Consider the following 16933-nt stretch of genomic DNA (forward strand, 5'->3'; position numbering starts at 1 on the left):
ATTTTTTTGGAGTATAGTTGATTCACAATGTTGTGTTAGTTTCAGGTGTCCAAAGGCAAAGTAAATCAGTTATGCGTAAATCCACTCTTTCTGCAAGCTCAATTTTACATTGCTCCCTATCAGAATAGAATAGAATTTCTTTAATTCAAAGCTGGAGATATTCCTTGGAGAATATCAAAGTATGGAAAGTTCTCTTGCTTTCCCTGGGGCTTTAGTTATCAAGTTTATGATTAAAAACGAAAGAAGCAGATCCCTGGCAGCAAAAGTTTTTCCACAATCCCATTCCCTTTCTTGCCACTGGTTCTCACCATCAAGAAGGGACTTACAAAGCTGACTTTTTAAAAAAAGGTTCTTGATGTTCTATCCACACACCATTCTTAGTCCTTGAGGGAGACTAGTAGTATCATACCACGTATACACACATCATTGTCATCATCACATGTCATCTATTTATCTCTACCATATTTGTCCTACTCGATGGACATGAATTTGAGCAAGCTCTGGGAGTTGGTGATGGACAGGGAAGCCGGGCATGCTGCAGCGCATGGAGTCACAAAGAGTCGGACACAACTTAGCAACTGAACTGAACTGATTCATCGGATTCATAAATTCCTATTTTATGCTTGCATCCATAAAAGCAACTGCATAGCATATCTTTAAAACAAATTTAAAATAACCGTGTGATGAAGTTGTTAACTATTAAAATTATAAAATAAGGATTATTGAAATTACAAAATAAGATGACATGATTTCATTTATTCTCTCAAATGTTTACATTAAAGGGGTTTTTCTTCCTAGTTGCTGGGTAAGTGTAGGAGTAAAACTCCCACGTAAACTTCAAGATTGATGACAAAAAAGTATATAAAATATGAAAGCAATAAAAACCATGAATCAAGTTTTTGAGGGCTAAATTCAATAATTTTGGCAGTGAATTCCACCAGGCTTGATCCTCAGAAAAGATAAGGTAGAATTTTCGGTCTCATTTTCTTCAATGACTGATAGGCATTCTTGCCTTTTCTCCATTTTCCAAGTTCTAAGTGATTAATAGTAATGAATACAAGCAGAATAAGTATAAATCCTATTGCGTGCTGCATAGTAACCAATGCATTTAAAGGAACTCAAAAACTTGAATATTTTAACAGTGAGATACTATCCAAAAAAAAAATCAGGCTGCAGGAATGGATCATTGTGACAAGCTCCAAGGCATGAGGTAAAGGTTAGAATATTAAAACTTTGGAAAAGAAAAAGTAGGTTCATCTGTGACAGAAATATGGCTCAGTTCAGATAACAGAGGTAAAATAGCAGTTTTGTATACAAACTCCATCAAGATGATAATTTCTATTTATTAAATTCCATTTCTATTGAATCAAGTTTTGGCTCATTCCTGTTCATTAAATTCACAAGTCAACATAGCCACATAATATTTGCTAAAACTGTGTCAAAGGATGCTCTCAAATAGTAATCCCTTATAGAATGCTGCCATATCAATTTAAGTCTGTTTCAGTGATAAAGGGCTAGGTGAATCACTTTAGGAAATCATAAAACATACAAAAATATGAGGATGATATTAACAAAACTGCCAATGTAAAGATCTCTGAAAATTTTTTCCTCCATAAAAGCAATGAAAATACTGGCAAAATGACCATAATAAAATTTAGAGAACTGGAGAGATTTTATTCAATAGATAACTGAATCTCAGTTTAAAAAAATGAATTTCAATAAATTTTAGACTTTTTTAAAAAAATTTACCCTATTCCCATTGCCCACTCTCAAGCCCCATAGCAACTATAAAAAATGGCACCCTACATTCCTGATGCAGTATTGGCAACCATAGGAATGAGCAGAATGAAGCTAAAACTCTTCCAAGCTTCATTACCAAATAATTATCATTATTTGACCTCACTGATGTTTCCTGATAGAGACGGAAATGACAAACCACTCCAGTATTCTTGCCTGGAGAATCCCATGGACAGAGGAGCCTGGCGGGCTATACAGTTCATGGGCTAGCAAAGAGTTGGACGTGACTGAGCACACCTGTTTCCTGAAAGCCATCACTGATAAGGCTGTCTAAAATTGACCAATGCAAATAGACTCCTCATAGTAGGCATGTGTTGAAAACAACAACTGGGCAAGTATTTTAACTTTATAGTTGCCTAGAAGAGCATATAACATCAGGGGCCAACAACAGATTGACTAAAACTGCCCAACAATCCCAAATGACCAAAGAAATACTCTAGAAATGGATCCTGCAGGTGTGTCTATGGAGAACAGCAAAGGGATTTCAGTTCTAGACTATGATCATACTTTCCAAGGAAAAAATGAAAAGACTGGCTGCTGTTTAATAGTATGTTTCATAATACAGTACATGGACTTTAGACCCAGTTTAACAATTGGTTAAAATAACAAAATTTCTCATAATTCCATTTAAACCTAATTTTAAACATCCAAAAAAAAAAAAACACAAATAAGGAAAACAATCTGTGGTATAAAAGGAAATACTAACTTTTCATAATTTTTTTATCTTTGATAAACCTATACAGTTTAAGTTTACAGATAATTATACATTTTAAAGACTCCATGTATCACCTTTACGATCAGTTGAACTCTAGAATTATTCTATACTTATAAGAATTAGAAGAAAAACTCATTTATTAGGTATAAGAAAAAATTTTATACTCTTACAAGAAAAATTGTTATAGTCCATCCTTTTAAAAAAGTGTTACTGTAATTGCAAAGATATATTTGAATTTTTGTGAAAATATTATTTCATCAAATTGCAATGTTATATGCTTTTAAAAATTAGTACTACATCTTAACCACTCTGTTTCAAGCTTTAGTAGACTTCAAACATCAGCACAGTGATGCTTTTATTTTATTTTTTTTAATTTTTATTTTTATTGGAGGCTAATTATTTTACAATATTATATTGGTTGGTTTTGTCATACACTGACGTGAATCTGCCCCGGGTGTACATGAGTTCCCCCTCCTGAACCCCCCTCCCACCTCCCTCCTCCCCTTATTCTCCCTCTGGGTCATCCCCGCATACCAGCCCCGAGCATCCTATAACATGCATCAACCCTGAACTGGCGATTCGTTTCACATATGATAATATACATGTTTCAATGCAATTCTCCCAAATCATCCCACCCTCACCCTCTCCCTCAGAGTCCCAAAGACTGTTCTATACATCTGTGTCTCTTTTGCTGTCTCGTATACAGGGTTATCATTTGCATCTTTCTAGATTCCATATATATGCGTTAGTATACTGTATTGGTGTTTTTCTTTCTGGCTTACTTCACTCTGTATAATAGGCTCTAGTTTCATCCACCTCATTAGAACTGGTTCAAATGCATTCTTTTTAATGGCTGAGTAATACTCCATTGTGTATATGTACCAAAGCTTTCTTATCCATTTGTCTGCAGATGGACATCTAGGTTGCTTCCATGTCCTGGCTATTATAAACAGTACTGCAATGAACATTGGAGTACATGTGTCTGTTTCAGTTCTGGTTTCCTCAGTGTGTATGCCCAGTAGTGCGATTGCTGGATCATATGGCAGTTCTAGTTCCAGTTTTTTGAGGAATCTCCACACTGTTCTCCATAGTGGCTGTACTAGTTTGCATTCCCACCAACAGTGTAAGCGGGTTCCCTTCTCTCCACACCCTCTCCAGCATTTATAGCATGTAGACTTTTGGATAGCAGCCATTCTGACTGGTGTGAAATGGTGTCTCATTGTGGTTTTGATTTGCATTTCTCTGATTATGAGGGATGTTGAGCATTTTTTCATGTATTTGTTAGCCATCTTTATGTCTTCTTTGGAGAAATGTCTGTTTAGTTCTTTGGCCCATTTTTTGATTGGGTCATTTATTTTTCTGGAATTGAGCTGCAGGAGCTGCTTGTATATCCTTTATCAGTTGCTTCATTTGCTATTATTTTCTCCCATTCTGAAGGCTGTCTTTTCACCTTGCTTATAGTTTCCTTTGCTGTGCAGAAGCTTTTGATTTTAATTAGGTTCCATTTGTTTATTTTTGCTTTTATTTCCAATATTCTGGGAGGTGGGTCTTGGAGGATCCTGCTGTGATTTATGTCACAGAGTGTTTTGCCTACGTTCTCCTCTAGGAGTTTTATAGTTTCTGGTCTTACATTTAGCTCCCTAATCCATTTAGAGTTTATTTTGGTGTATGGTGTTAGGAAGTGTTCTAGTTTCATTCTTTTACAAGTGGCTGACCAGTTTTCCCAGCACCACTTGTTAAAGAGACTGTCTTTTCTCCATTTTATATTCTTGCCTCCTTTGTCAAAGATAAGGTGTCCATAGGTGCATGGGTTTATCTCTGGGCTTTCTGTTTTGTTCCACTGATCTATATTTCTGTCTTTATGCCAGTATCATACTGTCTTGATGACCTTGGCTTTGCAGTAGAGCCTGAAGTCTGGCAGGTTGATTCCCCCAGTTCCATTTTTGTTCTAACAGATTTTCAAAATTAGCTCAGAAAACTTCTCAAGGCATTGATTACATGATGAAACTTATTCTGGAGCACTGACAAATTATTTCAAGTGAAAGTTAATCAAAAATTTTATTAAAACTCATGAAATAAGGATTTTTGAATTAAGACAAGATTTCAGCATAGCTATTTTTCCATAAACATTTTCAATACTTTATATCTGAGGGCAAAATATTTGCTTATTTAAAATTATCTCCAGGGAAATACTCATATTTTAACATTTCATTGTAGTTATGAGACACATCACTATTATTAAAATCACTAGCCTTTCATTACTATGCTAGCTAATCAATATTTTGCCTCCTTTTTTCTTTTTGGCTTATATTATTATTTCCATCTTACAGATGAGGAAACTGAAACAACATAGTAAGTAGGTTAGCAGGGCCAGGGTTCAAACCCAACGAGTCTGACTCCAGAGATCTGAAGTCAAACCAAGTGATACAGATAAAAGAGTGCCTGCCTGTATAACATCTCAATTTTGATATAAACGATTCCACTTTATCTCTTGACTAGGCTATCAAAAAATTATCATGGCAAAATGAGAAAACAGATAGAAGGAAGGAAAGAAAGAGGGATGAAAAGGAGAACAGAAAAGAGGTGGAGATTCCGATGTTGTCTAACTTCCAGACAAAGAGGCAAGCAAGAAGAGAGTCAGAGCTACATATGACAAGTCTTCTGCCCATGATGGAGACTACAGTAAGTAAAAGTATACTGTGAAAAATCTTGTTAAGTACAAGGAAGAAACAGTGGGGAGGTTCTAAAAGGGAAATGGTATTACATTGGCTAAAATCTGGGAACCAGATTCAGTGTCACCATCTAGTTCAGCTGAATTCACAATATAACTTTTATGTATTGCCGTGAATCACTGTTTATGAAGCTGGTCTTTTTTTGGGGGGAAGGGGCAGGGGTGGTGGTGAAAAAGTTGGCTTTTTCCTAACAATGATTAAAAATTCTTTTTTAAAACTTGTTTTTGTCATCAAAGTCAAGGAAGATAAACATTTTACTTACATAAGAGTTAAAATTAGGAAAACGAAAATTATTCAGGAATGCACTAAATATCAACTTTGTATCAGATAGTTTATGACAAGTTTTACTCAAAATATCTTATTTAGCTCTTAAATCTGATGCAAGATAGATTTTAGAATTGAGTAAACCAAGTCTTAACGAAGTAAATTGCTCAAGATTATATAGTTCATAAGTGTCAGCACTGGGATTCCAACCACATGTATACTATTTATGTAAACATTTCCAAACAATTAATATGCAATTGCTCTAAATTCTCTCTAAGCAAGTAATTCTCTGGTGGTCCAGTGGTTGAGACTTGGGCATTCACTGTCATGGACCCAGGTTCGATCCCTGGTTGGGGAACTAAGATCCCACAAGTTGTACAGTGCAGCCAAAAAGAAAAAGTTATCTTTAGGGAAACATTCATATATAACATTTAATTGTATTTATTTGAGAGAAATACAAACTTTAAAAAATCACCAGCCTTCAATTAGTTATGCCAGGCAAAAGATTACCTCTTTCCATATCACATGTGAGGCCATCAGATGAAAGCAGGCACAGGGTCAATTTCGGTTCACTAAAATATCTTAATTTCTTGGTATAAAATGGTGAACGAATGAAGTTCATTAGCTAACAAATGAAACGAATAAATGTCTGGGTCCAGAGCCAACTCAGATGCCAGTGGTCAACCACTAGGCAGCCAAAGAAAATGAGCATTACCACAATCAATCGAGCCAAAAGCAAAGATATTTGACAAATTAATTTATGTAGAATTGTCACATTTAAATTTCACAGTTTTCAGATACAGTCAAAATCGCTAGAAAATCCCAATTATCTAGATAGTCCTTTGGGATCTCAGGAACCCAATTATAAGTATCTAATAGGTACTGAGCGGCTCAGTGGTAAGGAATCCACCTGCAAGACAGGAGACATGGGTTTGATCCCTGGGTCGGGAAGATCCCCTGCAGAAGGAAATGGCAACCCACTCCAGTATTCTTGCCTGGAGAATCCCATGGATAAAGGAGCCTGATAGGCCACAGTCCATGAGGTTGCAAAGAGTCAGACATGACTTAGCAACCAGAAAACAATAATATGACACTTTAGAATCACAAGTATCTTGAATATAGTTAAAGAAGATATCAAATTAGACATTATAATCATAATCCCTAAATATCAGCCAAGATGCTACTGTCCTAACCAACCGTTTGACAAAAATGAATAATAAAGTTCAAAGTATTTACCAGATATATCACCATTGTGATCATAAAATGGAGGTGACTGGCCGATCAGCCCATTCCTCTTTGTCCAGCCAAGTCGCAGACTCTGATCTCGTATCATACCGCAGATCCCATCCTCAAAATCACATCTTTCATAATCCGAGCCTAATGAGAGAGAAAAGAAATTAGCTTCCAAAACCCCATGTGTCTTCTTAAGAAATAATACATGAAAAAAGAAAGCTTAGGAACAAATGAGAAAGAGAGATTAACAGCTGGATAGTTTTTCACAATTTCAGTCTGCTTTATTGATGTGAAGTTTTTCTGCACATGACATTCAAATAAATCCCCACACGTAAAAACCAGTGTGGTCACACAGACAGAATGCCACACATGAGGTCATCAGACTGAGGACCTAGGCCTGATTTTGTCTCTTACTAACTGAGGGCCTAGCTAAACCACTTAACCACACCAAGCCCTTTTTTTCATCTGTGAAACTAAAACACTGACATCCTGTCCTTTCCTCCCTTGAATGATATCTATGAAGATCTAATGATACAATATATATATATTTTTTTCATTTTCTCTGGGAACAAGTGATCCAACAGGCTTGGGAGAAAGAAAAGAATTGGACACCTGGTTGCTCATGATAATCGTCCAGAGTGGGCTTTATTCCATTATCTAACATCTGCAAATGTCACTCTCTAAAAAATAGATTATTTCAACTACAAATATACCATCCCTGGGTTGCAGCTCTTACTAACGGTGATTTTCCTTTGACAAGTTTGTTCTTGTCCTGGCTGGTTGTATTAGCCACAGTGCTTATTCTAATAGATAAGACAGTAGTTGGTAACTCAGTCACAAAAACCTAATTTTTATTTAATCATATTTTGGTCAAAATATTACTTAATAATATATCTGGTGCATGTTCTTGAGATCATCCATGTGAGTACTAAGAGCCAAGTTAGAAATGACACTTTTAAACAACATTAGCTAAACTTGCTTTACTACCAATGGTCTGTTTTATTAATTTTAGTCCTAGATTCCTTATTGAAAGATTTTACAAAGCAGCTGTATTCTGTAATATTAACAGGAATCTTCTAGGTACAATTTACTGAGGAAGGTCAGTGATAGGCTTTCTACTTCCAGCAGTTTTCTCTTTACAATCTTACAAAGCAGGCAGCAAGTGAAAGCTGGGGCCAAAAGTGGAACCCAGGTCTTTTTTGACTCCAAAACCTGAATTTTTAAAACTCTAAGGTCTCATTGTTAATCCACTAACCCATTTTTACCAAATACCTAGATTTAAAGGTCAGTCGGTCAGAGTTTCTACTCAACCTGAGGAAACCAATATTTCCAGGTAGAAGCAATGCCCTTCTACCTAAAAACTAAAAAACTTGATTAGTCTATGAATCATACGATGATTAAATTTACAATTGCCTTAAGGCCTTTGAAATGTTTAAAATTGCTGAAATATCTGAGTTATTACCTCAGGGACTCCTACTGATCCAAGAATCTAGTTGAACAGAAAATGAACTAAATTATATGCCATTTGTATATAAATGTGTCTGTGTCATTCATATAGCTATGCAATAGCCTGCATAAATATGTATCGTTTAAGTCTCTTTCAGCTCCAGCAATGTTTCCAATGATCTATTTCTGATTACAAAATATTCACAAAAGTATTTTTATCACTGCATTTCAACAATTATGTGTATGAAATATACTCACATTCTCACATAGGTGTCAGTTTTTAAATACCAAGAAATTACCTTGCGTTAAAATTACTTAGTTGATGTTTGTTTTCAATGTTTTTGTTCTCTTTAATAAACAAGGATAATGATGATGTATTCTGAAGTGTTAGAGCTACAAAGTAGCTAAATAAAACATTTTTATTTCTGAATAGTCTCAACAGGGGTTCTTTTCGTTACAGCATGAATCTAATGAGCATACATTTTTCAACTCATTCTTATTAAAAAGAAGCAATCATGAACTTCTCATAACTGCTGGGTTATTCAAAAAATCCATCAGAAAATTTTCTCAGTACTCATTTTTCTTCCAATAGAGAACTGGGCATTTTAAGCTATTTGAACAATTTTTCTTGAATTGTGGTTGATTTGCCTTTTATAATCTCATATGCCACCCATCTACATTCAAATCTGACAGTACTTGCTATAGTAAAATCTGTGTGGAGATTTATCTGCTATTATCACAATGCTGCAGTTGGACTGGATATAGAACAAGAAGGAATGGATGCAGGAACTTATCCAGAGAATCATGTTCCTGAGCTTTCTGAACTTGAGAAACTCATCATTTTGCTTTTAATTTTGTGATACCACAGGTCAAGTGTACCATCGTCAAAAAGAGACTGTCTCTATGTTGTTCTTTGAGGTTGCTTAGAAGACCCAATTATCTTCTGAATTAGCTTCCACCATGCCAGATTCTCTCATTAAAATTTTACTGCACAGCCATTCAAAGATGTGATCATTAACACCGTAATTGGGGAAAATATTTTTAAAAATATCCTCAAGTGATAGTTAACATAGGGCATGCTTCTGAGAAAATGGAAAGGAATAGAAAAAAATTGAATAGTGGTAATGGTGAAGAAACTGATGCAGAATTCAGGATTAACTTAGTATGAATAGATCATCACAATAATGAAGTTCTTAGAAAACAGAGAAAATATAAGAATTAGGAAAATTCAAAAAGGAGAGGTAGAAGGCATTTATTTCACAGGTTTGCGTGGGCCTCTAGTAATCACGTTTTTTTCCCTCTTGAAAGTTCTATGAGGCAGAGTTGTAGTCTTTCCTTTAATGATAAATCCTGCTTTTCTTAGAAAATTGTGCCAACACATACATAAAATGCATCATTTTAAGTCTATAGCTCTGTGGTAACAAATACATTCACACTAATATGCAACCATCATCACCCTCCAAGTTCACAACTGTTTCATTTCCCCCAATAAAATTTTTCATCCTCCCTCCCCTCAGCCCCTCAAAACCACCATTCTACTTTCTGTCTATAAACTTTACTACCCTAGGTACCTCATAAAAGTGGAATAAAATATTTGGCCTTTTGTGATTGGTTTTACTTCATATAATTGTCCTCAAGGTTCATCCATGCTATAGCATGTGTCAGAAAGTCCTTCCTTTTTAAATCTGAACAATATTCCATTGTATGTATCCACCACATCTTATTTATTCATTCATCTGCTGGAGGATACTTGGGTACTACTGACATCTAAACACTATTAATTCTTCCAATCCCTGAATATGAGACATCTTTGCATTTATTTGGGTCTTCTTTAATTTCTTCCAGCCAGCAATTTAGTTTTCATATCCTTGGTTATGTTTATTCCTAGGTATTTTATTTTGTTTTACACTATTATGAATGGAATTTTTTCTTAATTTCCTTTTTAGATGGTTCATTGTGTACAGAAATGCAGCTAACATTTGTATGTTGATTTTGAATCTTGCGGCTTCGCTTAATTTGTTTCTTTGTTCTAACATTTTTTTCAGAGACTTTTTAGGATTTTCTACATTTAAGACCACATTTTCTGTGAACAGAGATAATTTTTTGTGTTCATATCCAGTTTTAATGGCTTTATTTTTATTGTCTAATTGCTCTGGCTGGGACTTCTAGTACTATGCTGATAGAAGTGATAAAAGAGGGCATCTTATCTTGTTCCAGATCTTAAAGAAAAAGAAAAAGCTTTCAGTCTGTCACCATTGAGTACAATGTTAGCTGTGGATTTTTCATATATAGCCATTAGTGTGCTAAGGTTAATTTCCTTCTAGTCCAAGATTAAGTGTTTTTATCTCATTCCTTTTTGAGGAGAGCTATGTACTGTGAAGAAAGCTGATCGCCGAAGAATTGATGCTTTTGAACTGTGGTGCTGGAGAAGACTCTTGAGAGTCCCTTGGACTGCAAGGAGATCCAACCAGACCATTCTAAAGGAGATCAATCCTGGGTGTTCATTGGAAGGACTGATGCTAAAGCTGAAACTCCAATACTTTGGCCACCTCATGTGAAGAGTTGACTCACTGGAAAAGACTCTGATGCTGGGAGGGACTGGGGGCAGGAGGAGAGTGGGACGACAGAGAATGAGATGGCTGGATGGCATCACCGACTTGATGGACATGAGTTTGAGTGAACTCCGGGAGTTGGTGTTGGACAGGGAGGCCTGGCATGCTGTGATTCATGGGAACGCAAAGAGTCGGACACGACTAAGCAACTGAACTGAACTGATGTATTACATAGTCACAAAATTTTACATACATTTTACTGTTTAGAAGATGATTTCCCTCATATAGATAGCATATTAAAAATTTACACAAATTATCTCCCTTACTCTTACTTAAAAATTAATGGCCGGTTCCTGCAAAGGATAAAAATACACTCAAAATATTCCCATTAAATAAAAGTAAATTTTAATTATCCTCAAAAGTAAATTTCCATGAAAGAGTGCTATTATTTGGTTGGGCAATTTGAAACTATTAATTAATTTTTATCAGGGAAATGTTTATACTTCACACTGAATTAATTTTAATAGTTTCAATGAGACAAAAATAGGAAAAATCCTAATTTAGAAAGGTATGTAATAGCAAATGGAATAAGAAGTTCCATAGCTCACACCAGAATTATCTAATATTACTTAGGTTGGAATCTTGTCAGATAGTTGCCTTTAATCTCAAGCCATTAAGCACATCTTCGGCAAGAATTTGACACAGATACCATCAGTGACACGTGAAAGAAAGATTTCCAAACCATTATTTTAACTGTAATACTGTTTCAAGATTAGCAAAATTCAAAGGAATTCTCTGTATCTAATTGTCTGGTGGTTTCTACAGAAACACTGACTATGCGTGGCATTTACTCCAGCCTGAATAAGGTATTATATATTTGTTAATAACTCTCTGCTTTGTCCCAAGTTATTTATGTGACTTAAAAAAATACATAAATAAAGGGACTTCCCTGGTAGTCCTATGGTAAAGACTCCATGTTCCCACTGCAGGGGGTGCAGGTTCAAAACCTGGTCAGGCAACCAAGATTCTATAATTTTCAGTGCAGCCAAAAAAAAAAAAAGACTGCAATATCCTGGAAAAGAAAGATTATTAGGTAAAAAACTAAGAACATCTGAATAAAGTATAAACTTTAAAAAATACATATAAAATAAAGAATCAGTGGAGACAAAAAAGAACATGTTACAGTGTAACTGTAAGTAAATACAGTGGACCCCTGAACAACATAGGTTTGAAGTGGGTGGGTCCACCGATACACAGAGTTTCCAGCCACAGTCCATACTAACACACTACATGTTCCACAGGAGTTGACCAGTCGGTTCTCAGATGTAGAATCGTGGATACAGAGGGCCTACTTTAAGTTTTTGATGTTTAGCTGCTTGGGGCTCAGAGGCCCTCACCCCTTTGTTCAAGGGTCAGCCATCCTCAGAATACATTTTGTAAGCACCTCTAAGGTGGGTTAGTGAGGCTGGCACCTAGGTTCAGTTCTCTTCCTTATCACTGCTTCCCAATCTAGAAAGCTCAAATGCTGCCCTGTGTGGGAAGGATTGGAGATTTCCAATTTTGTATTCCCTGTAAATGCACGATGAGTATTACATGAGTTATATAGCTGCTTACAAACAATTCTCTATTTCAGAGCAGCAGTTTGGCCAAAAGAGCTTATCACTTTTCACCACTGTCTGTAATGGTGAATATGGGACCTTTAATAGAAAGTTATCACTCTTGCAGAGAGAAAACTTCATTTTGCATTCAGTGTAGTGGTAACATAAATACTGCACATGAAAACTCACATTTCACTTTATTAATGTTTATCTTCATATACTTCAAAGAACTTCTACAATTACAATTACTTTGAAAAGCAGTTGACATTTATGTCTTCCTACTGAAGAAACAATGTTTGTACTTAATATCATCTGACTAAACACTATCACCTGTCAGATTTTCAGAATGTACCTCTGAGGTAATTTTCACACATTTCACATACAAAGATTTATATGAAGTAAATACCTTTTGAAAAATTCCTAAATCCAAAAAGTTTGCAAAAGAAGTTCAGTAATACTTTAAAACTTTATGATCTATTTCATCATATCAAAATAAACTAAAGAGACCAAATGGAAGTATTCTTAAGCAAGACATGTAAGTACGAGAGAAATTATATAACTGAATATTTTTTTCCATTTTGAGTCACAGTAAATTTAGCTCTAAACATAAATGTATGTAACAGTTAATGTTAAAACTAACTTCAGGTATGCTCAAGTAATTATCTAAGAATATTTTCTGGCAGTATTCCAGTAGTAGAGACCCACTGCATGGGATATACCTCAATATTATATCAACAGTATAGTTTATTATCTTATAGTTGATTTGTTATCTGAATGATAGCAACATAAGTAACATTTCTGTTTTATCACTGAGTAAAAATAAAACAATAAAGCTTTTGGACGTCATATAATTTTGCATGATTGCTAAAAGAGAAACTATTGCTTAGTTTAATTAAACTAATAGAAACTCAATAGAATGAGGAAGACCAGGCAATGGGGTACTGCATGGAGGCAGACAATGTGACACGAGAAACATAATTAAAAAAAAAAATACCTCGAGCAATACCACAACATTTATTTCCCTGGCTCAGGATATTAATAAATTCTAGTAAAGGGAAGTTCTTGTCAACATTAAAAACATATAATTATTACACCTAAATATTATTTTTCTTGCTCAAAATTTATTTGCTCCATATCATGTATACATAATTTATTTAATTCTGAAGATTTAGTCTTTCTAAATTTACTATCTTAAAAAAATACTGAGTTAAAATAATACATTTAGATATTCTGAAAATAGGACCATCATGTAAAATAAGGCAATTTTCAAAAAATTATTAATAGAATTTGTTGCATCTGAATTTTAACTATATCAATTTCATTTAAAAAATTATATTAATCCATTCTCTAGAGCTCACATTATTTGGACTTTAAAGAGGGTCACAGATTGCTTTTTTCCCCAAAAATGTGATTGCTTAAACATCATAATAAAGTTAGCTTTAGAAAAATAAAATATATATATATATCTTGTCTGTAAGTTTAGCTTTGCAAATTTTCAAGAGAAAAACAGCTTTGCTATCATGATTCCTCCACAATATTTTCCCTCTAGTGTGGTATACAAAAGAAACTCATGCTTAAAAGTGATTGTCAATTTCATCTACGGTTATCCCACTTTAAATAAAATACCAAAGTGGAACTTCTTAGAAATGAAAATGAAAAGTGAAAAAGCCAAGAGGTGACTTCCCCACGGTAACATTTAAAATAAAATCTGTTTATTCGACAGATCTGTTCCTTCATGCTTCTCTCAGTCTGGGGTTATTGGAATCTTTCAGATGTTTCCTGCTCAGCAACTCTCACCCTCTTTCGTATTAACCTTTTCCTCAGAGCAGAACCACTCATGTTATCAGAGCAATCGTGCTAAAGGAAGCTTCAGAGGGATTATTAATGGAAGGGACTTTGCACTTCTGGTCAAACCAGCCAAGTGGTTTCCCTTTGCTGCTCAAAGAATAGTAATGGCTTCTGCCAGACAGGCCAAAGAAAGGGCAGTGTGTCCACAGGTGGCCTCTCTGGGTAAACTGGACAAGCATAAATGAATCCTTCTCTTTCACTGCACTTTGTGTTTAATAGTTCCTGAAAGCCTAATTGTAATCACAAACTGTAGGAGAAAAATCCCTCACCTGTTTTCTTCTAAAGAGATTTTCAGTAGCCACTTTTCTTGTTTTTTGTAGTAACAACGGAATTTACAAATTCCAGCAAAACAAAAGCAAATATGTAGAGCTTTATGTAGGAGAAGAAGATGAAGAATTCTTTAAGTACTAATTAAGATCGTATCTGAACACAAAACAGAAACTATGAGTAAATTGCTCTAAAATACTAGACTTAGTGCCTCCGGGTATCTGAGGGTTACTACAGATCAACAATGGACCCATGTAATTGTATGAAAATGTTGTTTGCAAAAGGTGACTGCTTGTAGGAATGGCACTCGTTCCATTGATGAAATGCGGTCAATTTTCAGGATGTGACACTGTAGTGGAAACTACAGAAACATACATGCCTTTACCTGTATATTCCTAAGTGAACTTTTTATTAATGTTATACCAGGAGCATTTTCCCACCAGGGAGATCAGTTTATCTCATTTTATGACTTCTTATAACAAACTGGAGGTTCAAGATCACACAATTAGTAGATGGTTGACCTACGATTCAGATCAAGGCCCTGAACTCTCTAAAGCTTCCCCTCTTGCCTCTGCCTTAGAATCAAAGGATATTCGTCAGTTATGCTCTGTGTACAACAGGTATCAACTCACTTGGTGGGAACATCACATAGGCAAAAACAAAACCTCCTCACTCAACCTTAAATTCATATTAAATATTCCCATACTATATTCCAACTTAAGCTCATAATTTCCATCACAGCATTTTAAAACTGCATGACTGAGTTTTTTAAAAATCTTGTTTCACGGATAACAACATTAAACTTACCTTTTGCATTTCATTCCCTCTTTATACTCAGTAAAAACTGATTCAAAATACATCCCATCAAGTAGAATCTTAGCAATTTGATAACATTTAAGCAGAGTTATTTTTATTTGTGGATCTGTTTCTTTAAATTTATTTATTTTTAATTGGAGGATAACTGCTTTGTAATATTGTGTTGCTTTCTGCCACATATCAACATGAATCTACTATAGGTACATGTATTTGCCCTACTTCTTGAAACTCCTTCCTACCCCTGCCATCCTATCCCACCCCTCTAGAATGTCAGACCACAGGATTTGAGTTACCTGTTATCAAACAGCAACATTCCACTGGCTATCTATTTTACATCATCAACTCGATGGACATGAGTTTGAATTATCTCTGAGAGTTGGTGATGGATAGGAAAGCCTGGCATGCTTCAGTCCATGGGGTTGCAAAGAGTTGGACAAGACTCAGTGACTGAACTGATGATGCATCAATGCTACTCTCTCAATTCATCCCACCCTCACCACCCCCACCTTGTGTCCATAAATCTGCTCTTTATGTCTGAAAAAGAGTTGTTTACTTTCTGATTGACAGGAAGTCATATAAATGAACTCTGCAGAATCAGGCATTTAGCTGAACTTCCTCAGGTAACTCAGCAGTCCCTGGATTAAAGGTGGGCAGGACTTAGAGGAGGGAGAGAAAGGAAACTTACATTGCTGTTCATCGCTCATGTCACCACACTGATCTGTGAAGTCACACACATTGTCAAGAGGCAAGGAGACCCCATTGTCACACTGAAAGGCTCCAGTTCCTTGCTGAACCAGTACAGAGATGAAAACACAGGAAATCCAAAGGACACACAAAGCTTCATTCTTTGGGAAAGCTAACATTCTGGCAGAGGAACATCACTTGACATATCTCTTACAGATCAGGCAGCTGTAACAGGTGAGTCCATAATTGGAAACATCCTTTTTCTTTTCTCTGTTCTTTGATTTCCAGGTTTACCTCTTATGACTGGAAACTATTGGTAACTATCCACAACTCTTAACAAATGAGTCCAAGGCAGCTCATTTACTCTTTCAGAGGAGTGTCTTTAGAAAATATTTAACTGAACAATTGCATCATTTCTATATCTAGCAAAGCATGTATGTTTATTGCCCTAGTTATACCATGTTCAAACAGTTTAAGCCCTTATAATCATGCTATATCCTGAAAGAAAAAAATTTTTTTTTAATGAGCAGGCACATAAATTGGAGGAAAACCACAGCAAAGTTAGAAGCAACATAAAAACGCTTTACATGAATACCTGTTTAATCATGTTCATGCAATTCAGAACATTGTTATGAAAATTTATTCAAATATTTCAGGCCCAATTATTAGAACTGTTTCATGAGAATGAAGTTCTTGTCCTTTATCACTGAATGGAAACTCTGCACTGTTTGTTGAGATAAACTGAAAAACACAGGATTTTAAAAATCGAAGGGACATTGGAGATCATTATTTTCCAAATCACATTATTTGGACTCAAGAAAGTTAAGGTATATGTATGAAGAAATACAGTAATTTGGTGTTAGAAACTGGAACTCAAATATCCTGCTGCTGAGTACAGTGTTCTTTCTTCTGTAGTATGTGGATTTTCCTGTTAATTCATCTTAATTTGCTTTTACAAGTGAAACATATGATTTCAGGGTG

The 16933-nt window shown here is 35.3% G+C and overlaps 1 protein-coding gene across 2 annotated transcripts in view; it reads right to left on the bottom strand.

Annotated features, from left to right (window-relative positions):
• The window catches only part of MALRD1 (MAM and LDL receptor class A domain containing 1), a 596047-nt gene extending 579916 nt beyond the window's left edge, over positions 1 to 16131 (bottom strand). For both annotated transcript variants that reach the window (XM_088844424.1, XM_055428153.2), the window contains exons 1-2: positions 15954 to 16131; positions 6745 to 6885 (exon numbers count right to left, since the gene is read on the bottom strand). In XM_088844424.1, coding sequence (XP_088700550.1) covers positions 6745 to 6885; positions 15954 to 16131 — 319 coding nt within the window. The remainder of the gene's footprint in view (positions 1 to 6744; positions 6886 to 15953) is intronic.
• Between the last annotated feature and the right edge of the window lie 802 nt (positions 16132 to 16933).

This window comes from Moschus berezovskii, chromosome 15 (assembly GCF_049115385.1).
Source record: "Moschus berezovskii isolate FMDL1 chromosome 15, NW_MosBer_1.0, whole genome shotgun sequence".
Lineage (NCBI taxonomy): Eukaryota > Metazoa > Chordata > Mammalia > Artiodactyla > Moschidae > Moschus > Moschus berezovskii.